This window comes from Pagrus pagrus, assembly GCF_965226575.1.
Source record: "Pagrus pagrus genome assembly, chromosome: 2".
Lineage (NCBI taxonomy): Eukaryota > Metazoa > Chordata > Actinopteri > Spariformes > Sparidae > Pagrus > Pagrus pagrus.
Genome location: NC_140186.1, coordinates 9,817,744 through 9,845,716, shown reverse-complemented (window position 1 = coordinate 9,845,716; position 27,973 = coordinate 9,817,744). Strand labels below are relative to the sequence as shown.

The 27,973-nt window shown below is 42.5% G+C and overlaps 1 protein-coding gene across 7 annotated transcripts; it reads right to left on the bottom strand.

Annotated features, from left to right (window-relative positions):
• Positions 1 to 21: 21 nt before the first annotated feature.
• Positions 22 to 27,560, bottom strand: LOC311250578 (LIM and calponin homology domains-containing protein 1-like). Of its 7 annotated transcripts, none has more exons than XM_084342368.1 (31): positions 26,853 to 27,560; positions 19,148 to 19,218; positions 18,966 to 19,035; positions 18,758 to 18,864; positions 18,629 to 18,659; positions 18,410 to 18,520; positions 17,763 to 17,890; positions 17,462 to 17,532; positions 16,193 to 16,394; positions 15,864 to 16,040; positions 15,074 to 15,382; positions 14,620 to 14,889; positions 12,994 to 13,251; positions 11,007 to 11,354; positions 10,560 to 10,898; positions 9,098 to 9,439; positions 8,766 to 8,804; positions 7,902 to 8,031; positions 7,487 to 7,644; positions 6,741 to 7,389; positions 5,765 to 6,508; positions 4,722 to 4,824; positions 4,597 to 4,622; positions 4,300 to 4,413; positions 4,071 to 4,163; positions 3,774 to 3,975; positions 3,321 to 3,420; positions 2,163 to 2,237; positions 1,946 to 2,054; positions 1,542 to 1,644; positions 22 to 1,418 (listed from the first exon to the last, which is right to left on the bottom strand). In XM_084342368.1, the coding sequence occupies exons 1-31, from the start codon at positions 26,967 to 26,969 to the stop codon at positions 1,393 to 1,395; spliced, it is 5,622 nt and encodes a 1,873-aa protein (XP_084198494.1). In that variant the 5' UTR covers positions 26,970 to 27,560; the 3' UTR covers positions 22 to 1,392. The 7 variants fall into 7 exon arrangements, with proteins under 7 accessions (XP_084198494.1, XP_084198495.1, XP_084198496.1 ...); XM_084342369.1 differs by having other exon boundaries at positions 9,098 to 9,436; XM_084342370.1 differs by having other exon boundaries at positions 10,560 to 10,883; positions 26,853 to 27,559.
• Positions 27,561 to 27,973: the final 413 nt, after the last annotated feature.

Genomic DNA, 27,973 nt, shown 5'->3' with positions numbered 1-27,973 from the left:
AACTCAACAAGAGAAACAGCATCCAATTTAAAATATTTTATTGATAAACATACACTTGCTATAAAAGACAATGAACTGAGCCCTCTGTTCCTCTGAATGATGAAGCTGCTGTCAGGTGTCCAGACAGATGCAATCACACGCAGAGGAGAGAGACGATCAGCTCAGACTCTGGGGAGGCAACACTTGTGATAGAGGCAGACGAGGAGAGATTGGAGGACATTGTTTACTGTCATAATACGGGGGGAGAAAATAACAGGGAAGCAGCAAATCACTTTGTGTCATTGGTTTAGCTCATATGGGAAGGAAGGAGAGCAGGTGATAAGAAGATGCTGATCCATTTAAAATGTTTTTGCTGGTATGGAACTGTGCTTCAAGTCAAATCACACATCGCATACATACCTTTACATGCATTATTTCATACACACACGTACACACACACAATGTGCCGAGACCCTGAGGTCTGTGTGAGTGTGAACTACTCCTGCACATACACTGCTCGTCCTCGCATTCGTTACATAAGGCACTGATTCGGATGCAGCCAACCTATGAGAATAAACGATAAACATCTTAAAGGGAAAATATTTAAAATCCAAAGAACAAGTATAATTAATAACATGCATTCTCATTCCTGTAAAATGAATTATAAAGGAAAAAAAGCTGGTGTAAGTTAGCCAGATGCTCAAAAAATGTCAAAAATATCATGAGGATGTACAACATACAGGAGGAAAGTTAAAGTTGAGGAGATACATCAAAAAACCCCACACTACTCCATCTGAGCGATACTCACAATAACTTATATATGTTCTTCTTTCATGCAAAACTGTAAACACAAAACCCAAAATGAATGAGAAGAAATTACGTATGATGATGAGTAAGGCATTATAATGGTCAAGCTACTTCAGGTCATCCAACCCAAACCACTTTACGTCACCACTCAGCGAGAGTGGAGTCAAATGATCAGTGCAGAAGCAGGAGTTAATGAGTCATGGGTTTGAGACTGATGTGTTGAAGACACTGGTGTTCAGCTTTTAGCGCAACATGTTAAGCTTGTGACGGAGCAGATCCTTATTTTTGTGTCTTTGCTGTGCCGAGGATGGATGTGCAAAGGCCTAAACACACTGACTTCTTGATTAAATCCATGCTACGCATATTAAACAAAGTGTATACACGTGTACAGTTAGGAAGCACACACACTGTACTGTATGTGTACGTGATGTTGTGTCACTCAGTCCACATGTCAGTTCAGTTTTGCTCTCAGTGACGTCCATAAAGCTGTTTGTGCATTTCAGGAAAAGACGATGATTGGAGGAGGAGGTTTCCAGAATGTTCCAGGATGTGATTCAAGGTTCTTCTCTGCCCAATCACTGACGTCGACAGTTCAAATGAAGGTCATCATAGCGTGGTGGGCTGACCTCTGCCTGCAAACACACGCATGAAAAATGTGTTAAAGTCTGCTCTCAAAACTTATAACAAGGTTGTTTAAAGGTGCACTACGTAGTTTCGGATCTTCATTGACTGATTGTGATTGCATGTGTTCTCACCCCGAGATGCAATATAGCACTCATGACAGCTGAGCAGTCCGTTACGAATCCGTACGTCAGTCCCTGCAGTGGCGTCTCCAAGCTGCCCCTTACACACTCCACACTGAAGAAGAGGAACACAGTTAACGTTGAACACAGAGGGGATAGTTTCAGGTAAGCTATCAAATGTTTACATGTGTCTTTTAAACATTAAAGATGAGTATTAGCTTTTTATTCCTTCAGTACATCAGCAATCATTCTGTTTTCCTTTTTAATGTGTGTATGCCACCCTGGAGATAAGTATGATGGAGTGTGTATGCTTTAGTAAACATCTTCAAAACCTTTATACAGAAGCCAAATGCTTCCTCTGTGTAAAGTAAAGTTTTCTAATTATTGTACATGAGCGCAGTAGACCAATAAAGTACCTTGAAACACTGCATGTGGAAAAACAGTCCCAGTGTGTCGATGATCATGGCAGCGCCTTTTCCCAGTGGTTGAGAACAACCAGAACATAATCTCTTCCCACTAACACACCTACACACACAGCGAGAAGCCAAAAAACAGATGGGTTATTCAGATACAAGCACTAATTTTGATGATTCTTTCAGAGATGTTTTTGTGTATGTGTGCCTGCATCATTACCTGCTGGGTGAAGGAGGCTGAGGTGATGAAGGGGAGGACTGCTGCGTGCTTGTTACAACATCATGTGATTCAGACCTGTGGTCAAAAAAGCAGACAAATAAGAAGAAGAATCTTTATTTATCTCATACAATCAAACTCAGTACGACGTGTTCTCTGTATTTAACCCATCTCCGAGGAGCACTTCTCAAACCAACTCCAGTTCTATGCCAGTGACTTGATCAAGGGCACTGACAGGAGAGTTAACCAAACATACTGTACACGTTTTGATGGTGGGGGGAAACCGGAGCACCCAGAGGAAACCCAAGCAAACATGGGGAGGACATTCACTCTCCACAGGGAAATGCCAAGGAATATGTTTGCAAGATGTGTCAGTGAACTCAGAAGAGTCAATTAGGGTGAAAAAATTTAATGTGTATTTTTTTTTTCACATGAAAAACAAAATGCTCGTTATCAAGTGAGCATTTTTCATGGTGCAGAAGTGATAAGCACATTTTTTTGTCTCTCTCAGCAGTAGAATAATTCAATTAAATCCACCATTCAAATGTTTGCCATGTGGGCATCTGTGCAGTACTTCCTGCCCTTGGATCTTTAAAATCTTGGCATTCAGTTCAATAGGAAAACATGGCTAACACAAGTGTTTGACATACACATGATGTTTAAATGTGGGCTGTAATGTGACTCCCTGTTGCTCACCATGAGGAAATGATCAAGTCACCATGACTTTATTTGATTAGTTAACACATGTCATGAAATATCAATTAATGACTATTAAAGTAACTTAAAGTAAGCCTTCATTTTGGAAAAGCTGCATATGTAGTGGGTACTATACTAAGTGTAAAGTATGCACTGTTAAATCTTTTGGTATGTGTGTTCATGTTGTTAACTGATTTATTGTTTTATTTTGATGAGAATAGAAAGGAGAAGTTTGTCAGTGATGTCATGTCTGTTACAGAGCCTGTAGGGGGAGCTTTTGGACTGTGTCTCACTGTGTAACAATGAAGACTTATTACTTGGTCAGTTCAAATGTAAAATAAGAGTAGCAACGAAAAGGCAACTACAACAAGTCAATGAGAACAAGTTCACGTACATTGAGGACAGAAATGCAGCAATAAGTGACCTAAAAGACCCAACAAACATGCACAAAGCATCCTGACATACCTTTTAACAATATGTGGCTGGTTCAGTTGAGGGTTGCGGTCCAGAGAAGCCGTCTTCCACAGTTCCTGTTTCTTTGACGGTTCACCATCACATACAGAATCTACAAAAATACATCACAATAAACTTTTATTGCTCAGCGTTTATGTTTCCGTAGATCGTTTCACTGTTTTTATTGCCGTATATCATTCTGCCAAACATGTTTGCTAGTTATTTGCTTTTATTGAGCTATTTGCTTTTTTTTAGGCTTGTTGATTTCTTTAATGTTATTAGGTTGTTACCATAAAGTCCGCATGAATGTGATTTCAGGGCACTGCTGTAAAAGAGCTAAATGCTCAGTCAGTTTTCCCTGAATAAACAACTGCTGCTGATGATGATGATGATGAGGATGATGATGATGATGATGAGATGTCCGCACCTCCTGCATATCAATGTGTATTTCTGCGTGTATCTCACCCTGGAAGAAATGCAGCTTGGACGCATGCTGATCCTCGTTCCCTGTGGAGATTCTTTCGCCGTTTTGCTGTAGAGGAACGTTTCCCCCTTTTGTCTCGTTATTTTCTGGAGCTGAAGAAGTCGTCACGGTCTGGCCCGACTGTTGGTTTAACAAACCGGTGGGATTGAGGGGTGTTACAGTCTCTTCTAGGATCCTCCTCTCCTGGAAAATTTAGACAACAACATAAAGCCACAACATGTTAGAAAAGCAGTGGTGCTATTGATTTTCTGTGTTTGTCAGTTTGAGTGTGATTACACCTCTTCATTGTGTTTCCTCTCCTCCTCCTCCACCTCTAGCTGAGCTTTCTCCCACTCCTTCTTCAGCTTCTCCTGCTCTCTCTGGTACTGCTCCTGCACAGAAACATTGCACATGTTAAATACTGCATGAACAAAAAGACACATATAACACACACATCAACGCATACACATTTATATCCAGAACATCCTGTGCCAGTACATGCACTTACACACCATTCCACCAGTGTACCTGTAGGAGACGCTCCTGCTCCTGTTGCCAACTTTCCAGGCGTTTACGCTCCTCATTGGGGTCCCAGACCCAGTGATTAACACGTTTAGCCAAGTTCAACATGGGGGTCTCAATCTACCCAGACCCAACCAACAATCGCACACACGTATACGGACCAAAGGACAGAAAGAGAGGAAAGGTGAGAGGACAAGTCTGACTACAGCGACTACTGGCGACAAAGGGTCAGGACAGGGTCAAATTCAAGAATGAAGGAGAAACAGAAAAAAAAACAAGCCAGAGCTGCTCGGAGATACTCACAGACACACTGCTCTCCTCAAGTCCCTCTGTGGCAGAGACAGAAAGAAATACAGAGATTAAATTAACATCTGCTATAAGAAATGATACAGAACATTTCCAATTAATTTTTATTTGTTTAGTTTCACCTGTGACAGTGGGAGAATATTCCTGCATGCTGTTCGGTGATGTAGCTGGCTGAGCCTTTTTTTCCTCCGCTGGTCTCTCACTTAACACCACAGTACCATTGACCTGAAAGTCAAATATTCAATTAAATGAATAAAACATTACCTGGAAAATGGATCTTGTCTCTATTTGTTCATTTAAAATTAATGAACCATGCTTATTGTTTCAAGTCTAAAACACACGATAGTTTGAGTATTTTTGATTTTACTCTGTGTTTTTTCTTCAGGCAGTTGCTGGCTTGAGTTTATGTAAATGTGGTATTAAAATCAACCTCCTGAAGAGAGTCGAAACTTGCTTTACATAGACCATCCATCACAGTGAACAGCTGACGAGTGTTTTAGGTCAGGCTCATTGTCTCTCCACTGTGAGTTCAAGCTTCTCCGCCCCTCAAGACGAATTGAATCAAAACAAAACCTTCTTTTCTACTTAAATTTGGTGTTTTAAACTTTACAAAGTGCACACGAATCTACTCCTGTAGACATTTCTTTTAGTTGTTTTTCATCTGAACTGTATATTATGTTTTATTGTTTTTGTACTGCAGTGCGGCATCTAAGACAAATTTCCCTGAGGGCACATTAAACTTTATTCTCTTCTCTCTCCTTTCTGTTTGTGTTCTTATTTTGTAATAATGAAGATAAAACAATGATTTCTTGGAGAAAACGAGAGTGCTTCTAAAACCAGAGTCAGCGGCTGAACCGCAACATTTTAATGCATCTAAAGTCATAGTATCCTTTTGTTTTTAACTGTACCAATGCTTGCTCCCAGTTCATCCCCTGGGTTTAATTTTCAGCTACTGTAGCTCATGAATGGTAAGAATCAACAGCTGACTCTCGTGTCTCAGGTGTCGGGGCGTTCCATAAACACTCGAGTGAACCAGCATGGAAAATTCATGAAAACAGTTCACACAAAACAACCCCTGAAAACCAAAGTTATCCAGGTAGAAAACTGTATTGAATGGACTTAAACACAAAGATATAATCTTCTAACATGTCACTCATAATCTTACCTGTCCATTGCTTTGGATATCAGGGTGATACGGCTCCACATGAGTGAGTTCTGTCACAATAGTTGTCGTGATGATACAGTTTCGGCCTCCAATCAGGGAGCTGATGGCAGAGCCTGAAGTGGACTTTTCCGCCTGTGGAAGAGGCGTCTGCTCCACAGGATTGGTCACAGTCTGCTCAGAGGGAACGTCTTTCTCCGTGTGTTTGAAGGGAACGTCTTTCTCCATCTGCTCAGAGGGAACGTCTTTCTCCGTGTGTTTGAAGGGAACGTCTTTCTCCATCTGCTCAGAGGGAACGTCTTTCTCTGTGTGTTTGAAGGGAGCGTCTTTCTCTGTGTGTTTGAAGGGAGCGTCTTTCTCGATCTGTTTGGAGGGAACATCTTTCTCCATCTGCTCAGAGGGAATGTCTTTCTCCATCTGTTTGAAGGGAACGTCTTTCTCCATCTGTTTGAAGGGACCGTCTTTCTCCATCTCTTTGGAGTGAACGTCTTTCTCCGTCTGTTTGAAGGGAACGTCTTTCTCCGTCTGTTTGGAGGGAACATCTTTCTCCGTCTGTTTGAAGGGAACGTCTTTCTCCGTCTGTTTGTTGGGAACGTCTTTCTCCGACTGCTTGGAGGGAACATCTTTCTCTGGATGCTCAGAGGAAACATCTTTGATTTCCTGTGGTGAGTGCTGAGCAGCGGCAGGTGGAGTGGGAACAGATACATCCTCTGTCGCCTCTCCGTTCACTCGCACCAACCCGTCCATCTGAATGGGACACATACGTAGCAATTTGGATAAAAAACAAGTATGTGCTAAAATTATAACTCAAACTGTATGCAGATGGCTAAAAGCAGCCTCCATGTCAGAGGAGTAAGAATGAAAAGTTTTAAAACAACAAACACTTCCTTTTCAGTAAGTATGAGATGAGGCAATGAGGTGGAACAATGGAGTATCAGATGATGCTGACAGGTATGACAGAGTGTTATGGAGCCCTCACCTTGACAGGTTTGTGTCCAGACTGTGTGCTCCTGGGCTGGCAGTAGGGCTTGGCTGCCAGCATGGGGACGGGTCTGGGGGATACAGCTGAAGGAGAGGGAAGTGTGTGTACAGGCGGTGTGGTGTGAGGCTGCGCTTGTGCAATCTGAGGTGAAAGGGGTTTGGTTTGAGGCTTTGCATCTCCTGTAATCGGTTGTTTTTGCTGTGTGGTTGGAGACTCTGTCGGTGTGGATTGAGGTTCGTTAAGTTGTAGTGACCGAGGTGGCACATTTTCTTTGTTTGTGACCGGGCTGAGAGGACTGACGGGTGTAGGGGAGCAGGAGGAGACAGACAATGACAACTCATGCTGAAGAGTTGTATCCGCCTCCATCTCTTCAGGTTCTGTTGGCGTCTGGGCCGTTATTGTTGGTTCTGGTTTGTGCAGCGGTTCTGCTGTTTCAGAGTCATTAACAGGCGATGCCGTTTTGTGCTCCTTGTCCACCTGAAGTGGGTCCTGTTTGGGTTTTGAAGTGGATCTGGGCAGTTTTAGGCTGTCCAGTGTTGCATCACTGATGGTAAAGCGAAGAGCATAGCGCTGTAAAACCACGGCTGCCTCCTCTGGAGTCGCTGCATTCCTGTAGGCTTCACACAACTCTGCTTCTCTGCGCTCTCTAGAAAAGACAAGTAGAAAAAATTAAAGAATTCTGTGTTTTTGATATTGTAAGTTACTTTTTTAAAGAGGGCTCAAAGCCATAATATCCTCCTTACTTCTCCTCAACGATCTCTTTGTAGGTCTTGATGCTTTTCCTCTTGCTGCGCTCATTTGCCTCATCCTTCATCCTTTTCTCTATCCTCTTCCTCTCTTCCTCTTTCTTGATCAGTTCCTGGGACGCGCTGCGACGCCGATTCTTCCAGCGAGTCAAGTCCTGTCACAGGAAGGGATGCAACGATTATAGATTTTGATGGTATGATTATAGTCTGAGGAAAATCCTGGTTTCACAGTTTTAAGACAACAATGCTTTAACAGTTGTTGTCTGTTGTTTTTTTTTTTTTTAAATGAAAAAGTCAGGTCAAAGTGTCGTTTCAGTAAAAATGAGAGAGCATTTGAAAACATCTCTAATGCTCTTTTGCAGCTTTGTTGTTGTTGGATTACAGACACTACATGCTCTCTTAAATCTCTTACGTCTTGCCAGTGGTCATCTTCTTCCATAAAGCTGTTGTACTGTTCATGCATGCGCTCATGTCTTGATTGGCTCAGCGTTGGTAAGAGTCCCACCTCGTCCTCGTTAAGCATGTCACCCATGCTCACGCTCCTACAGAGGAAAAAGAAAGTATAATCTTGGATAAATGAATGAGTAACTTGTCCAAAAATATTCACGTTGTCCAACTTGAATCTGGAAAACAGTGGATATTACATTTTAATTCATTCATTGGGTCAAAACAAAAAACATTTACACTCTGATCCAAGAAAATAAAACACATTCCACGAGTGAAAAGGAACAGGGAGGAAGAAAACCCTGCCGCCTTTTCAAAATTAATAGATGACATAAACAAACAACCTGTTTCTACAAGATATGTCCACAAAGCAAGACATATTTATACACAGCTAATAAAAGTCCACTAACATAAATATTACATCACTGTTATTGTTATTTTCTGTATATAGTGGATTTATATTAGTTGTGTATGTGTTGCTCCACACAGTAACAACAATATGTTACTGTTTTCATAAACTAATCACAAAGAAATCAAACAAGAAAGTGAGCAAACGTAACTTTTATTTCGACAAACCAAACATATTCATTCAACTAAAAACAATTTGTTAGTTGTATAGTCTACATGAGCTTGTGGATTTAAACCAAAAAAGTGCAAAACAGAATAACATTAAAAGCAAAAACTAAAAAACCTTGATGTTAGTAAAGATGTGATGAGAATAATGTCAGTGTGTCGTATATTTTTTGGAGTATACTCTTAAAATTGAGCGTGCACAGTGTGTATTTATTTAGTATCATGCAAAGGCCGATCCGGTTTCACGCCAAAGACTTACTCAGTGTCCTCAGACAAAAAAGCAACTCGCCGGCTCATCCTAAAACAATAACAGAATAAAGTGAATGAGAGGAAAGAGCAGTGAGGGGAATGGGCAGTAGCAGGGTGTAATGCTAACGTAACTTTTCACATCCAAAGGGGAGGCTTCTACTTACAACTTGCCATTATTGCAGCACAACAAACAAACAGTAGACAGTCATCATTTCATTTGGCTCTCGTTCACTTCCTTTCTCAGATGTTAAGTGACATAAACACAGGTTGGCTGAATATCAGAGCTAAATCTGAGAAGGGGAGTGATGAAGACACATGCAAACAGTTCAACGGGCATCTCACATTATAGGAGGCAGATCATCGTCATCCAGCCAGAAGGGTTTCTTTCGTGGTTCCTCATTCACAATCCTCTTTCTCTCCTCCACCTTCACCTCCACCTCTTCCTCCACTTTCTGCTTTTCCAACTCTGCCTCCACCTTACAGGTCTGGGCAGCAGCAGGACTGGGTGGAGGGGTGAGCGATGGAGGAGAGAGAGGCTCCGTCACATCTGTGACAGAAGTGTTAGGGATGTCTCCCTCGTGCTTTCCATCCCCCTCCTGCCTCTCCCTCAGCCCTGCACTCTGAGGGAGGGTTGGGGCTTTGGAGGGTGGAGCCTGAGGTTCTGCTCGCACGGTAACGATGCTGCTAAAATCCAGTGACAAAACCGAGATTACCAGGAAATACGGCGTAAATGAAGACTGCATCACACACAGCAAGAAAAAGGCAGCTGCTCTGCTCTCTGTTTGCTGAAACACACCCCAGTAGTTGGTGTCACAATAGTGTCAAAAATATATTTTCCCACTTACGTCTTATGGTATCTAGTCATGCAGATAGTTCAGCTTTTATCTGCTGAGGTTGTGAGATATCAGCATGTTTCCATCCTGATATAATGGACATTGAAAAGTGACACATAGATAGAAAAATAAAAAAAGGAACATCTTTTTCTAGAAACTGTTAGTCTGGATAATCTTATACTGAAAATTATATTGCAAGTTTCTTTGAGAGAAAAATGTTGTCTGTTAATGAACAGTAACAGTAAACAGATTTTAACAGTAAAAGTTTATTTACTATTTGTTTTTTGTTGTATTATTTTCCTTCAAACTTGCTTTAGCAATGAAAACATTTCCCATGGCAATTAAGCTACTTTCAAATGAATTGAGTTGTCATTTTTATCATCCTAATTATTAAAAAATACTTATTTTCACAAAACTTTATCAGGAAATTATTGGAAATTGTGTAATTTGGGCAAACTAACCCAAGAGTTTCAAATGCAAGAGAGTAGAGCAGCAGCTGTTTTTGTGAAGTGATTCAGTGGTGATTTACACTTTACATACAAAGATAAATAAAAAGCTTCATACTCAATTAGAACTACAACCAAAGTCATGCCAAACAGATCCAAGGTTAAACCTCAACAACAACAACAAAAGGCCATATACTGTAAGTCCAAACCAAGCACAAACTTTGCCAGGTCATATGAGAACCAGAGCTCCAGGAATCCGACCACAAGAACAAATCAAAGTCGACCAGTTCTTTCATATACAAACAACACAAATTAAACCACATCAGGAATCCAGCTGAGGGCACTCAAACATGCGGGCAGGGAACCAAAGTCAACTCGGATCAACTATAAATCATCCACAGAGAGTTATTAATGTTAGAACTGCAGATCATATAACATGTCGACTTAATTAAACCCTCATCGTTGCCAGTGAACTGTGCTTTGTTAGTTGCAGAAGTTATCTCTTCATTCAAACAGAGTAAATACCTTCCACTAGCCATCTTCTCTGTGTGTTTAGGTCTGTTGTGTAGCGGCTTCATCGCAGACACTGGAGCGACGCTGTATTTAACAGATCCAGGAACCGGCAGGAACTGCTTGATGGACTGATTAGTTTTGGCTGCACTCGGTTTCTGGAATGATCTGGTCCTTCGAGCCATCATGTCGTCCTTCTCCAGGTCAGGCAAAGGCTCGTTTTCACCATACTCATCGTCATCATCGCCACATTCGCTGTGAGACGTTCCCCGGATCACAGTCGTGTCAGGGTGCGGTTGAGGTGTTTCCATGGGAGCTCTGGGTTGCTGTTGCTCCGCTCTATGAGGGAAACTTCTATAATTGAAATGACTAAACATCAAGCTGGTGAATTTCTTTGAGGATGTAAACCACACAAAGTATTAGAGCCTCCTCATGCTGTTAGACACACACATCTCAGCCCACCTGGCGTTCAGTATCTTGTTCCTCTCTGCCAGCACTTCCCTTTTGCTCCGCGGAGCAGCATCAATGGTGACCTCCCCTTGTGTGCAGCGTTTGGAGGCGGGCAAAGGCAGGAAACGGTTGTAAATCCCAGGGGCAGTGCTTTGTTTATGGAAAACTCCTGTCCTCCTCGCCATCATGTCGTCTTTCTGAAGATCTGGGATCCTCTCCTCTTCCTCATCCTCATCCTCCTCCTCTGTTCTCTGTTCATACTGAGCCAGACGCGCATCCAGCTCAGCAGGAGAGGAAGGAGTTTCAGGGGGGACAGCAGAGGGAGGGGTAGTTCGGTTGAGGTCGACTCCATCTACCTGGCTGTGAGAGCATCACATAAAGCTCAAACCGCAGCAACAACGATGGATAATGTACACCCAAACATGCAGCTATCTCCAAATCCAGGCATGAACAAGCAGAAAAGTGGCTCACGTGTGATCACTAAAAGAGTACAGAATACAGATCGTTAATGAGAAAAAATTTCAAACTAGAAACCATTCAAGGGAGTGTCTTAGCAACAAATGAGGGTTAAAAGAAACATGCAAAACTGATGCAAATCTTAAAAAAACAAAAACCTGTGATGACATTTTGAGCAAGAACAAGCACTTTGACCATCAGAGTCTCCATCTATAAAGTGACATGTTTTGATTTTAGGTAAAACTTATGAATCAAATCTCAGAAGTGAACAGATTGTGTTATATCTCAGAAAAGTTCGGAGAAATTTTACAAAAAATGCAATCATTGTGTATTTGCTACAGGTTGTCTCTATGGCCTGACCAGGATTTGTGAGGCGGATACAGCTACTGGGGTGGGTGATCTGGCCAAAAGATAATGCCATGAGCTATTTAATCCCAATCATGATCCACAACCTAGATTGCAATCTATTTACTCAATTTTGAAATGTCCTATCGACTGTAGCCAGACTTGAAATAGCACATGTACCATTAAAACACAATATTGCATTAAAGACAGTTCTTTTTGGCACAAGCTTCTTATCTGCTTAGCCGCTCAAATAACTCGTGTTTCAGTGTTAAAAGTGCACAATGTCTGTTTTAGTGTAAGCATTAAAAAAATGTCTAACATTATCAACAGAATGTGAAGAAATAACAGTTTTGACATTAAACCAAAAACTAGGGCCGATTATTAGAAATCTGATATTCTGATAGGCCCCGGGCCTGAAAACCTCTTTCTCCCAGTGGTCCAATGCTCCTGTGCTAGCGATGTAAACACCAATACTGCTTGTCTGGCTAGCTGCACAGCTAACTGAGCTAACAGTCATGGATGTATGAAAAGAATATAGTTAGCAGCACTTAGCAGTTACTGGTGATATGATGCCCCATATTTATTTGACCTTGTCCAGTCATCACTCCAAAGGGTTGTTTACATAGTGCAGAGCTGCTGGTAAATTAGATGATGTGAAACAGACTTAAGAGGACGTTAAATAGCGCAATCTCTACAATTCCCAAGAAAAGGCAATTGTGGACGCCTTCAAGATCGATCATGATCTGAAATCATCAGTTCGCCCACCCCATATTGAGAGTTACAACAATCTTGGCCAATACTCTGTTTAAAATAAAACATAAGATAGACAGAAAAAAAATTCATTAGAATAGCAGGAATTTGGTTGCCAAGTCTCATGATATTTCTCAATTGCAATTCCTTGTTATTTATCTACTGACATATGTGCCAGTACTGATATATTAGATGAGCGTGAGCTTGAGAGTGTGTGTTTCTTATTAAAACTACAAGCAAATCAGTTCACTGCAGGGAGGTGCATCCAAACTACCTAATTCAAATATGCCTGAAATGTAAAACTTTTCCAAAATGACATCAACAAGCAATTAAATGAAATGATTTAATAAGTAATGGGATAGAGAGGGACCTGTTTGTTCCTCAATACAGCCCACACTAATGCAAAAGGCTTTGGATTCAGTCGTCTTGTATTTGGCCTCGTCCATACCTGCGTTCCCGCTCTGAAAGCTGGGAGCCCAGGCCAATGGTAGGCATGGCTACAGTTGCCTTGGAAAGGAGTCGTCTTAGCAACTCCGTCTCCTCCCCTTCACTTGACGTGACTGTGTCTATTGGCTGCTCGATCTCAGTCACACCCCCAAAGGTCACAACTTTGCCATGACCTCGTCCAGCCTTTGCTGATCCGCTGAAAGGACTTCCATAATTTTTCTCCAGACAAGCCTGACACACAGGGGCCGGGCTAGCCTCACTGTACATACAATCTCACACATGAAGACACGTATACAAACACAAATGCACACACAACAACAGCCAGCCGGAGGAAAGAGGGTGGAAAAGAGATCATGAGCAACTAGACACAGAGGATCAGACTGTGAAGACAAAGGAAGGATGAGGTGGAAATGGTGAATCAGACAGGAAGTGTGGATGGACAGAAGGGGACAAAGCATGTTGTGTATTTAAATCCCTTAAACACACATGTGCATTCACACATACAGACCAGGCTTTTTATCCGATCGAGGTAGCCAAATTTTCCTGGTAGAAAATGCTGCTCCTCTGGGAGCACAAAAAACTCTTTATCCTATCTAATGACATCAGCACGGAGAGAGAAAAACAAAGCCGAGGCAGTGCTCACAGCCAACAGTCGCCTCTCTTCTGGTCACACACACACAGAGTCTCATACACACCGGCCAGTTCCCTGCTCTGTTTCAATGCCTGTCAAAGAAGACTGAAGAGGACTGAAGTGCACAATAGTGAGGAGAATAAACAAGCAGATGAGAACATGGGGAGCAACAGAGAAAAGAAGAGAAGGGAAAATAAGTGAGAGGACATAAATGCCTGCTTACAAAAGGATACAAGAGACTTATGACAGAACAGGCCTGAAACTGAATATTGACAAGTAGACATGAAGGTATATTTTGAGGTTATTTAAGTAATTATAAATAACTTCCTGGAGCATTCGCTGGTTGGCTGGCAACAGCTCCCAGCCAAGAAATAGTTCTCATCATAACTCCCAGAAAATGGTAAATTAACTATTTCAGCTATATTTTTTTGTGACTTAGGCTCTAGATAACAAAAATATTCACCGAGCCTTACAAGCACCCCTTTTTGTGCACCAGCCTGACATACCAAAACTTAAGTGTTTAGTATTGTTAAACCTTTTTTTTGTCAGTCATGATACTTCTATGTAGCTTACTGTCAAAAAATGTAAGATTTTGTTTGTTATTTTATTTGTTCTGTCTTGTGTGCATGCCTGTTACACAATAAGCAGTTGGTGCAGTGATATTTGGATTTTAGCTGGCACAGATAAACACTTTGTGCTTTTAAATTATACGTACTTTGCAGTGGTTTAGAGAGGATTAAACTAGGAGGGCATTTGAAATAAGGTACCCGATGTATTCAAGCCAGTTTTTTCAGGTTTAAAAACTAGCAAGTGAACTCTCCAGTGGGGTGAAACTTCTTCCTGCAGACTAATCTTCTGCCTGCAATGATCTGCTAAAGGCTGGCACTAAAACTAGAAGCTCGCTCACACATACTGCACAGTCATCAACCAACCACACACTTGACATACAGCATTTGTACTGCATGTGTGCTGCAACAGAGAGTGTGTGTTGGGCACCTGGGTTCAGTCATCTTGAGCCTCTCCCACTTCTGCATATCTGCCTGGCTCATGGAGGCAGAAACAAAGCTCGCTGGTCCGTCCCTGTGAGGGAAGGGCCTACTCTGAGCCCGCCTCTGAGCCAGGTCGTCCTTCTGCTTATTAGGCATCGCCTGAACCTTTCCCTCTTCTCCCTCTCCCTCCTCATCCTCCTCTTCCTCGTGGCGAGGGGTGGAGTTTAGGAAGGGGTTCTCTCTGCGTGTAATGATGTCAGGGACCGCTTCCTTCTCACTGTTCAGTCACAGAGCCGATACGAACGCATCACACGGTACATATTTCACATCAAAGTGGAGCACACACACACACGTCAAACCACCAGTGATCACAACACCCAAAGAAAGGAAGAGTATGTTTAACAGTGAGTTAGCGAAAATAGAAGAAAAACAGCATCACACACGATGACGCATGAGCTAACCTGTTCTCCTTCTCCTGCAGTGTTTGCTGCGAGGCTCGTCTAATGCCTTCCCAGCGCGCCAGGTCTTTGTCGCTACACACAGGTGCAGGGACAAACTGATGCACCTTGGAAGCGACAGGGCCTCGATGACCTCGTCTGGATGCCAGGTCGTCTTTACGAACATCTGGGACTTTCCGCACCACCGCCTCCTCTTCCCCATCAGAGGGGGAGTCCCACGCAGATTTCTGAGAGCTCAAAAAGTCATTATCACAGCGAAGGATGATGGTCGGCGACGGCGACCTCACTTGCTGTTCTTCAGTCATAGGAGGGCTGAGGTTGGAGATGGGATGGCGTTGCAAGGTCATTTCACAGAATATTAAAAATCCAGCGTTCCATCTTGTGAGTTCGTATTGGACATGCACCCACAAATATTATTGGCAAGACCCCGTAAAAAAAGCAAGCATTCTTTACCAGACATGTGATTCAAGTCAATTGGTCCAAGTCTCAGGCAAGTCTCAAGTACTTTTTCTTGGCGTGGCCAAGTCAAGTCAAGTCGAGACTTTAGTAAAGGCAAGTCAAGCCCGAAGTCTCAAGTAGAACAGGAGCGAGCAGTTAGTCGGATTTGTTGGCCAACACACACAAACCTCATCGTCATTAATAAGCCAGATTGTCACAACCAGATATCTACACAAACCACAGCACCAGTGTGAATGCAGCACTCGTAAAAACAAATTTACCATCATAACGATCCGTTAGTGAACACGACCACAACTGTCAAACCACAACTGCTCTCATGCCTCTCCTCCCTGACCTGCTGTAGCGAACGGCAGCAGGCAGAACTTTGATCCCTGCTTTCTCCAACTTCTGCAGCCTCCTCTGCTCCAACACTTCCTTGGTCGCCTTCTCCTCTTCCTGTTTTAGTTTTTCTCCATTGCTCTCAGGTGCCCAAGTGACAGTCTTGGGAGTTTTGTGGAACAGTCCCAGGTGACTGGGGAGCGTTGTGTAATGTCAGGGAAAGATTAAGGATGAGGAAGTTTGTGTGTCTGTGTGTGATTTACCTTCTGCTTCTTTTCATTTTTGGATTTTTCATTGCAACACTTAATAAAATGCATCAGAAATCTTAATGGCACTGATCATTACCTCCGCTGCTCTCCCTCCTCTGTATGCTGTTTTCGACGTGGAGTCGGGATGTAGGAGCTGGCGTTGGTACGGTTGGGTAGAAACTGGTTAAAGGGAATGGAGCTCCTTGCTTCACTGCTGGCAGTCCGCCTGGCCAACATGTCATCCTTTCGCACATCTGGCCTCCTGCCGGGGGCATCGGCCTCCGAGTCGCTGCCTCGCCCTGGAAGCCAAAGATTGATGGAGCATAAAAGAGAAAAGAGTGAAGAAGGTTAGAAAGTACGTCAGGAACCATTTTTAATTGGCTCTTGTTTTTACAGTTAGTTTATATTTTATTACTTGTATACTATATTTTTACTTACACTTATTTTTTATTGTCTTCTCTATCTAGAGCTTTAACATACCGATTTCCCCTTGGGGATCAATAAAGTATTTCTGATTCTGATTATATAGCAGACAGTGAGAAACTATGACTACTTCTCTTGCCAAACATTTGTCAGGGTTTTTAGCATACATCTATTAAATATTCTGCAAACAGACAGACTCATACAGACAGATTAGGTAAAACTACATCCCATGTCTGTCTTTTCTTGTCGGGTAATAAATATTAGTTGGTGAGGCAGCACGCTTTCTCTGTGACCTCCGAGGAATGTAGGGAATGAGTCTATTCGCGTCTCTGGAATAGTGTTTTTCTTGTCACCCTGCTGCACACATTTCACACTGTCAATACAAAAGACACAAACAGGATGCCTGTGATACTCCCCTCAAACACACACACACACACACACACACACACACACACACAGACATATGAAAGGCAGGATGTTGACCCCAGCCTGTTTCTCTCAGGTCCAAGTCTCTTGTGATTGCTACTTAGGCCAACAACTGCTGCATCTGGGGCACTCACACACACAGACACAGACACAGACACACACACACACACACACACACACACACACACACACACACACATTGTGGGTGAGACGTTCAGCTGTTGTCCACAGCCTTGCCAGACTGGCCAAAACATACCAAGGTCAAAACCTCAACATGTTGGAGAACAGCAGTCAGACTATTTAAGGATGAGTGGTTTTGTATTTCTGCTTAAAGGAATGGTTCAACATTTTGGGAAATATGCTTATTTTTTTTCCATTTCTCGAGTTAGATGAGAAGATTTATATCCACTTGCATGTTTGTACCTTAAGTATGGGGGTAGCTTAGCTTAGCTGGAAGACTGGAAGCAGGGGGAAACCGATTTTTTTTCTTATTTGAAAGACATTTATCAGAACTAACCATCACTGTTACCACGATTCACCACATCAGGAGACGGGCTGTGCTGTGAGCGGGAGCCAAAGGAGTCCAGGCTGTCAAAATTAAAAGAGAACACTTCAATATTTACTATTTATTTACTTTAATGCAAACGTAAGTTTTGTATCAATGGGACCAGTTTTTAAGTTTGAAATTGAGTTACAAAAATGAAGAAAACATCCACAGCTGCACCTCTGGTGTGTGCGTCTACATATTTGGGCACGTGTGTGTGTGTGTGTGTGTGTGTGTGTGTGTGTGTGTGAGAGTGTTGACAGATTTCTCTCACCTGTCTAGGGAGTTGTCGCGAGTGTGTTGTGGTGGAGAGAGAGACTCACTCCTCTCTGAGTCCCAGCAGTCATAGCCGCTGTCTCTAACGCTGCGTTTCTGTGGACTCTCCCCTCCTTCCTCAATCTCCTAAAAACACACACATGCACACCAAAACACATCAGCAATCAGGAAAATAGATGGAGAACTGTATAAAATGGGAATGATGCATCACTGATGAGACAATACATGGGTTGAGAAAGGCAGATAGAAACCAACACAGAAACACTTGATTCCTATGAGCTATGGACTGAGAATTAAACAAAAAGTAAATTTTCTGAAACAAACTGGACGAGAAAGCTGAGTGAACACATGTTTGTATATACTGAAGTTCCTCTGAGCATCCTGTGAAGATTAGCCTATCAAACGCAGAGAGGAGTATCTTCTTTTTCAACTCATATCCTGTTTCTCCTTTCTGTCTCTCCCTGAAATAGGAGTAGCTGTGGTGTAGCAAAAACAAAAATGTGTCTCCTGTCTCGCACGTCTCTCCCGCACCCCAACAAAGACAGGAAACTAACAAATCCATCCCCCGCACCTCCTCCGTGCCGCTATCTGTCTGTCTCCTTCTCCTCCCCCTCCTGCACTGTCCTCTTCACTTTGTGTACTCACCACCTTCATTTGCGCGAGAAGCCCTTCAAACTCCTTGAGGTTGAGAGTAGGGCCGCTGTAGGAGGCGCAGCCACTGGCAGCCTTCCCGAGCCAGAATACTGTGTTCAGCACCTGAGAGACATCCATACAGGGGGGTTCGGTGAATATTCATAAATGCTAAACACGCTGACGGAGAAGATAAAGCAAGAAATTTAAAGAGAGGGGCAGATGATTACTCACATTTTTTAGTTTGCGGTTGCAGTCAGAGTCCCTGATGAGAGAGACGTGTGTTACTGACATGTCATGCTACATTAAAATGGACATGAACAGGAATTAAAGCCACACACAGACAAACACACGTCTATTTACTTGAGGTTAGCTCGCATGGACGTGTCTTGCAGGTCCCCGGGGTCAAACAGCTGGGAGCCCTTCAGGCCCAACTCCTCACAGCCCCGCAGGAAGACTGACAGGTTGTCCTACAGGAGACAGCAGGGGACCAGAGACAGTCAGAGTTTATCACTTTGACGAACAGGGTGGCTTACAGGTCTGCATGTCACACTGGAGAGTGTCCTCTTACCAGCCCAGCGATGGGGGTGGGCAATCTGTTGATCTTCTTGACCAGCCCTGGTTTGATTGCACTCAGCAGTCTGCATGGAGGAGGGGAGAAGCAGAGATTTATTGAGTCTCGGAGGGGTATTTACGTGTGTCGTTGCTACTACAGACATCAAAAACGGAGTGGGAGTGATGTCACAGGCTTACTCGCATAACAGGATGCCGTTCTCCAATCCGCTGCGGAAGTCCTTGTCTCCAAAGCTCTTCCCTGTTACAGCCTGGATAAGGAGGACAGGAAGAGACAGATGTAAGGGAGGTGGACAGGAACGAAGGCTGCAACATACAATTATTTCTATTACTGATTGATATCACTTAATTTTGGATTGATTATTTAATCATTTAGCAGTGTTCGTTACAACTTCCCAGAGGGCAGGTGATGCCTTAAATTGCGTGTTTTGTCCAATCAGCAAACTCAATACTCAGTTTACAGTGATGTAGAGCAAAAAAAGAGAAGGTGGAAGCCAATGTTTTGTATTTAATGTTTTTTAACTTTGTGATAGCGACACTGTTTCACACTTGTTTAAGACCTAATAGGATCACTGCAATTAATTTGTAAATATTTTGCACAAAAGAGCTTGTAGACTTTTGCATTGTGCTGCACTGTGTCCGTGACACAGGAACCTGCTGCGGCCCGGTTCACCCTTCCCCCAACATTTTGCTTCAGTAGAAACCAAATTAGAGTGCGGCCAAAGACACACTGCTGTGTGTCCTCATTCCAATTTCCCAAAATGCACCCACGCGCACGTCCCTGATTTAGATGCACACAGTCGCAGCCTGAGTGAACGATAACCTCAATCCTCTAACCTGCACTCCAATTTACAGTCTATCCTGAGCAGGCAGGAGAGGAGGAGGAGGAGGAGGAGGAGGAGGAGGAGGAGGGAATCAGGAAGCTAAGCTAAGAGTGACATAGAACCAGAACACCAACCCACACACACACACACGCTGCTTTCTGGAGCGGTTGTGTAACCAGCAGCCAAAGATGAATCGAAAAGAAGAGAGGTTTGACTGTTTAGACGTCTAATCCAGATTAGCACAGATTACAGTTATCACCCAAACTGTTAACTGCAGGCACACACTCTCTCTGTCTCTGCTGCTCATATACAGCACTCCACAACAAACCCACTGAGCTGATGTATTTTTGTTATCAGGTCTTTTTAATCTGAGGGTTTTTATAGTTTAATGCCGTTTAAACTTTAAACCTTTTAGTTTTCTTATTCTGTCTTTGTTTGCTCTTTTTTGTCTGGCGATATATGTATTCATTTATATTTTTTCATCATGTACAGTTCTGAAGCACAGTTAGCTCAGTGCCACTGCAGCTATGAAAACAGCCTATTGTTTTTTGTTATATAAGTGATGACCAGATGTTTCCCATTGGCATCTCTTTCTTCTTCTTGTCTCTCATCATCCTGTTGTCACACACACACACACACACACACACACACACACACACACACACGCACACACGCACATATGTTGGCATATGTCGTGTTTATTAAGGTTTGACTCCGGGGCTTTGAAACATTTACAGCGTGGTCATGCATAATTTACTGACCAAGGAGCGTACTGTATTGAAGGAGAGCAGGACAAGTGTGTTTAGTGTAGGTAGTGTGTGTGTGTGGGATGCAGGACACAGACAGTGGGCCGGGGGTGGAGGCGGTTAACAATCGGTTACGTGTAAAATGTTGAAACTGAAATATAGCAATTAGACATAGTTACTGGTGTGAGCGTAAATGTTTTGGATAGAAAATTTTAGCAGAGGAAAAAAGATGTGCGTCAGAAAGAGAGACATGGTGTATGTGTGCGTTCAGTGAGCATTCACGTCCCCTACAAAATATAAGCCAAAGGCCTTGGGGGTATTTCAGCGCCAGCAACAGTAATTCGACCCTTCCTCGCTCCCTCTCAAGCCTCATGCTGGATTGCTCTGCTCAGTCTGAGTGAATGGCAGCAGCAGCTAGCATTTAAACCCTGAGGTGAGACTGTGTGTGGGGGGGCAGAAGTAGGCCAAAGTATCCTTTACTTTTATTTTAACAACTGTAAAAATGGAAAGAATGACAGGGTAGAAAAACAGACAGCAGAAGGAGAGAATAATACGCAATAAATCAAGTTAGTGGTGTAATGTCTAATGAGCACAACATATGCTCAGCTGTGATGCATTAAGGAGACAAAAGCCAGGATTTTGCAGGCCCAGACGATGATGATATGGGGCCATGCTGCCGCAGCTGACACAATTTGTTTATGTTTCTCCTGAGTTGACCTTAAATTTGTACCTCTCGTGTCCTACCATTACCATTCTAGTCACGGATGATAGCATCTGTTTTTCAGACAAAAAGAGAAGAAGAAGCAGAAGGTTGTTTGACAATAGTTGCTGCTGTTTTAAAGATATTTACATAATTCACAAAGACTTTTCTATCGATTAGAATAAAAAATATTTAGTTTGCTATGATGTTAAAGATTTTTCATATTTTCCAAGCTCTGACTTTTACTGCCTGACTGATATTTTTTTTTGGCTGATATTGGTCCACTACCAATATATTGGTATCAGCATACATGTTGCCCGATATATGCCCACATGACAACTCTTTTTTTAAGAGAGAGAGAGAGAGAGAGATTGATTATAAATCAGAGAACGATGCTTGAGGTAATTCATTATTATTATATTCACAGTAAGTTTACAGTTTCAGTGCACTGGTGTGCTATTGGACAATAAAGTTATTGTTAAACTGTAAAATATCCTGCCTCTGTCACATATCTTAGTCACAAGTGTTTGATAACCATTGGTTGATATGTCAATATCAGAATTTTCCTTCCTAATACCGGTATCAGTGTCGGCCAAAAATTGAGTATCGGTCTGGCGTTAGTGCCTATTTTTCAGAGATGGTCACCAGAAATTACAATTCTGCTTTCTTGTTTTATTATTACACAAGAAAAATATAGATGTGATACTGAAAATATAAAATAACCGAAAGCAGAAATGTCAAATAACATCGTCACATCCAAACATGGCTGATAATTAAACTTTTGCTTCACATTGTACAAAGTGAGCAAGGTCATAAATCGTTTAGTATTACCATCTTTGTTTCGATTAAGAAATAGAGTTGCAACTTGAGAAATGAGCTAAAATTAGCTTGAACTGTGAAGCAGAAAGTTCAAATGGTTAGAAAGTCTTTAAGAACAGCTGTAAGTGTTGCAAAGCAGTTGTTTTTCAGAAAAACTTAAGCATAGCTCAGGGACTCAACTATAACGTTGACATATAGAAGGCGCAAACTCGGGCTAAGACGAACCATCCTGAACTGTTTAGGTGCTTGAGTAAAGCCAGTTGATGAGATATAGAGGGCACAGACCACTGAGAGAGGCTTGTTATCATGTTATCATGTGCTGTTGGCATTTTGAACACTATTGGCAGCGTGACATACGGAGGACAAGAGAAGACAATAAAGAGAAAGACGAGAGAAAATCAGAGAGATAAAGTCATAATCCAGATTGAGGATGAGTTTAATCTGGATCAAAGTAATTAACCAGAGTGATTCAACACTAGAAAACATCCCTCTACAGCTGCTGACAATTGTTATCTGCTCAATATGAGGAACAAAGGCACTTCTTTAGTGTGGTGCATGTTTTGAAAATGTATTGTTATATACCTTTGCATCACTGCAAAATAAATGAGTCGAAAACTAAAATATTTACAGTAATATGTGATGATTAGGCACTACTATCATGTAATCACAGCATGATATTTTGGTCATTTTAATCTGATGAAAATAAACTAGTAATCCTAGAGGGGCATTTGACTAACATTTTCATTTCCCTTATACATTGCATATCAAATATGTCAAAATAAAATACAAAATACTGGTATGAGAATATGTATTTGATTAAAATAACTAATTTGTAATTTAAAAAAATGACATTCTGCACAAACTGATATCATCATATTTTAGCCATTTAGTGGGTGATTATGGATTGGATTTTGAAGGGCCAGCTGTTAAATAGCACAGACAGGAACTCTTAACAATTAAAATTAAGTCATTATTTTGTTTTTTTGTTGTTTAGTTTAAGTTAGTTAGTTTAAGTGTAACCCCCAATGTAGCCTACTCTAATCTTGCATCAAACATGGATCATGTGAGGGGTTAAAACAGTCATCTCATGGAAAAACATCAAACATTTTTTATGCATTACTAATGATTAACCAATAATAGACAGCTATCAATTAAATCAATTGCTTAAAATTTGCATCCCTAATCTGTGGTGTTGCCTGTGGAAGACTACGACCATCCCGGCTTTACAAAAACTTCAGTGAAGCACGAAAGACATCTCTGCCAACAGCGAGTCTGTGTCATCGTTATTGCACATTCTTTCATACAGTATTTGATGCATGGAAAATCCATGAATCCTCGCTCTCACACTCTCTCTCTCATGCAGACACAGCTGGTTGTCTGGGACCACTGAAGTTAATCTGCCCAGGACAGCTGAGACATCTGGCGCACACACACACACAAACACACACTTGTTCAGTCACACACATTCTTTGGTTTATTCTGTGTGACAGCCCCTAACTCCTGCTATGTACTGCATGCCGGTGACAGCAGAGGTTAACTGCTGTCACTAAAGTTACCTTTGTGTTTCTCTAAGCCTGTACAACTTTAACCTGCTCAATGTCACATCCAACAGGTTTAGAGCACCTTGGACAGCGTGCATCAGCTTTGGGACGGTCTAATCCCACCCTGTCTCGTCTATAAACAGATAGAAAGGTCTTGTTTGTGCCAGTCTCATTTCCTGATCGGGTCATGTGGTGATATATAGCCTACTGCTCTACTGCCCCCCCTGGAAACAGTGACACCTGAGAGCCGGTCCATGTTATGTTCCCATAGTGACTGGTGTCACCAAACCGGGGTGTGTCTGAGGCGTGTGTGAGCAGTATCATGCATAGCTGATCGCCATGTGTATGTGTGTGTGTGTTTGTGTGTGTGTGTGTACGCTTTGCATACTCTTACACACACACTGGCTCAAAATGCTGGCCGGAGCGCAGGGTGGCATGGTTAACCCTGAATCCTCCCCACCTGTGAGAGCATGAAAATACACCACTAGAAATAGAGTGAGCCTGACCAGTCTGAAAATAACTGGAGAATTAGGAGGCAGGAAGACGACAAAGGAAGAGGAAAAACGCTCAGAGGCTGCAGGACAGATTAAGATTAGAGGTCAGCGTTAACCTGACTAGACTGTCTGCGCTCACTACTGATGTTACAGCCACCAGTGGTACTAGGGCTGTGTATCGCAATAGTGATAAAAACCTAAATATCGTCTTAGATCTTGGACATCGTGGTATGGCATAAAGGTTGAATTTAAGTTAAAAAAAACGGACAATAAATTAAGATTAAGAAGATGACACTGTGCTGTGTTTTTAAGGTTGATGAACAAGTCTATAAAAATGTTATTTACATGTCTGGTCAGATTCTTGGTGTGTTTACTTATTTCTCTCATCAAGTATTTTGAGTCCTTAGTCGTACTTTTGCAAATTTTAGACTTCTTGTACTTTTGCATGTGTTGTAGCAAGTTTAAAGCCATGATATAGAAAAAGGTTTGTGCAGAATTCCATTATTGTATCGTCATTCATCTGTTGTGAAAAAAATAGATGCTTAATACAACAAAGCACACTCCTGCTTTAAACTTTAAAGGTTATGGGAAGGTGCTCTATTTCTTTCAGATGTGTCAGTATTATTTAAAAGGATAGCTGATGATGACTAAATTCTCTAAACTTGAATATATATGCAAACTTTTGTAATCCTCCTTTGTGCCCGAGGTGGGCACAAGGATGAGTTGTGGGAGTAAGAGACATCTAACCTGAAGGGATAACTGTGCACATTTGGTGGAAAATTGTCTGTGCGTATTAATATCCCTAAAGCCACAATCTTAATAGGTCATAATTCTCCATGGAAAGAGATAGTTTATTAATGCTGGTAATTCTGATTTTTCTTAAACTGTATGTGGGACGCTGACAGATTTGATCTGGGTGGGTGGGAGATGAACGGTCTACTTCTGTGACCTCTGACAGTCTAAAAGTAATCATGGAGGAAAGATGCAGCCTCAGGCGAGCCATTTAACTTTAGACACAGACAGACAGACAGACAGACAGACAGAGCACTTTGCTCTCCTGTCCTATTAATCACTTATCCAGTGATATAAATATCAACTTTGGGAAGTTGTTGGCAAGTAAACATGATCGTCCAACTTTTTCTTGGTAAATAAATGTTTGTTAAATAATCAATCTTTAGTCTGTTTTTTGGGTTTGTTTGTTCTGCTGTGCGTGTTTTAACCTGTCTGTCATCTGACTCCTTTTTGCACAAGGACCGAAATGATAATTAGCAGTTTATCTGCAACAATTAGTCAATTAATAGATTTAGTTGATCGTAGTTGCCAAATACTTTGATAACGGATTGATTTTTCAAGCAAAAATGTCAAACATTTGCTGGTTCCAGGTTCTTAAATGTGAGGATTTGCTGCTTTTCTTCGACATTCATGATAAAGTAAAGTAAATGAAGAGTTTTGGACTGTTCGTTGGACAAACAAGGCACTCTGACGATGTCATTTTTTTTTTTTTTTTGCCCTGGGAAACTGTGATGGGCATTTTCCACATTTTTTGACATTTTATAGGCTAAATGACTAATCGTAAAATGTGAAAATAATCCACTTTGATAATCAATTGATTGTTCATGTCCTTTTACAAGCAAAAAAACATCAAACAATTGCTGGTTCCAGGTTCTTACAGTTGTTTAGCTTAAAGATGATGAAAGGCTGCTTTTCTTCAACATTTATGTTTGTAAATGAAGAGTCTTTGGGTTTTGGGACTGTTGGTGGGACAAACGAGGCAATCTGAAGACGTCAATTTGCGCTCTGGGAAATTGTGATGAGTATTTTTCACACTTTTCTGACATTTTATAGGCCACATGAGTCATCTTGGAAAATGACACCCTTGTCGTTGTTGTTATCTACAACAAATCAAATTGTGTGCCAAAACAAATCTATCTATCTATCTATTTATCTCAGCCTGTAGTAAACTGGATGGTGTGCACAGATTGTGGTAGCACTCCTGTGAAGTTAAAGCCAAAACTTTTACATTAAAGTTATTTTTGTTGTACTTTTTTCCCCCAGCCCAACCTGAGATTGCAGATGGCAGGTACAGCTAGGCTAAAGCGAGGGGACAAGCACCGTGACGAAGGGAGAGAAAATAGGTCATAACGCAGCTCCACGGGCGAATCATGATTCACCACTCAGGCTTATGGAGAGAGGCGTTTTTGAGCCGACAGATGATGGTGGAAACGATGCAGCGCACCGCCGACGATAATCTCATCCGAGGCGATCAGCCGCTGGTCCGCTGGAGCATCTCGTGCGTGAATACTGGCCCGGTTTCATAACCATGGCAACCGGAATCCCCTCGTGCCTAAGGAAGGGGGCGTTACTCCTCCGAGCAGTTGGAAGCCGTTATCTCCGTCGTCACAAAACAAACGGTTAATAAACGTCTACTTTGACTCGTTTTTGCATGTTTGTCGCCCATTTTTCTCGCCTGGCTGCTCATAAAAGTGACGATATGCGGGTTGAATTACAGTCAGAGCCACACATGTGCGAAAACTTTTAACACGTATCCTGCGGTTGTCCACACACGCAGCAGCAGCGGAGCCGTTGTCCCACACGGTAACCCGACACCGCATCGTCCCGACAACAGGTGACGACGCACCGGTGCTGTAGGGGTTGTGTATTTATATCCCGGTGTGTGACAGTATGGCCCATTTTGTGTGCTGTAGCGGCAGCAGCAGCTCCCCCAACCCCCGAGCCCTCTCCGAGCGGTCACTTCACTTACCTCTATCCATTTCTGAGCCTCCTGACAGGCTGGCTCGGGATGGCTCGCCTCATGCCGCTCCGAGTCGTCCCGCGGCGGGGCATTCGGAACATCTCGATCCGCTGCGGGGCTAGCCATCTCCGGGCAGGCCGTTAGCCGAGGACCAGAGAGTCTACCGGACGGTGATATGTGATAAGCTGTGTGTTGGTGGTGGTGGTGGTGGTGGTGCTCCCCTCCCCGCTCTGTCAGTCCTGTTATCCTCCTGCTCGCTTTCTCCAGTTAGCCAGCCCGCAACTCCACGCACAGTCAATGCGTTGCGTAGCCCTCTTGTGCTCCCCGCAAGCCCTTGCTCCCAACTGTGACAAGGAGATGGAGGAAAAAAAAGGGGGCTCTGGCGACCTACGCTGCAACACGACCCAGGCGCTAAAAATAACGATTCTTCACCACCGCCGAAGTGCGTGAGGCTGACGCTGCTGCTGCTGCCGCGCAATTTAGGGGACGTGAACGCGCAGGCAGGAATCTATGCGGGGGGGAGGCGGTCGAGAGAGATAGAGAGACAGAGAGAGAGAGAGGGAGCGAAAGAGATGGGGGCTTGCAGATGTCCCGTTATTTCACAGTTCACATGAGGAGATTGACTTCATGCTTACCTGCGCAATAGAAAGTATGCTGGGTTTAAAACGGAGAGCGACTGAGAAAGAAAAAGTCGAGCTTCAAGGAGTCCACTGCTCTGTTGGAGTGTAAGAAAGATAGTTTGAGGTAACAAAAATGAATCACAGCGACCGAAAATGGGACATGATGCCTTCAATGACTTATCTTTCAGTCAGGGATGATGTCAGATGCTGAGGTTGTACAGGCCCAGACACTAAAAAGCCTAATTCACACTACTCCAAATTAGTTAGGGATATTTGGATATTTGGATTGTTCAACATTTATTTCTTGAAAACTAACTACTCAGAACTTAATGAAGTTTAAAGCCTTCACCTGGATGGATTACCAAACAGGCCAAGCAGGTAACTACCCTGGGGCCCTCGGACCCCCAAGAGCACCAGAAGCCTCCTGGGAAGCTTCACTGTTATGTTAATTTGATTAATTGTAAATTAGTTTGGGAATTTGCACCACCAAAGCACATTGTTAACTTTTTT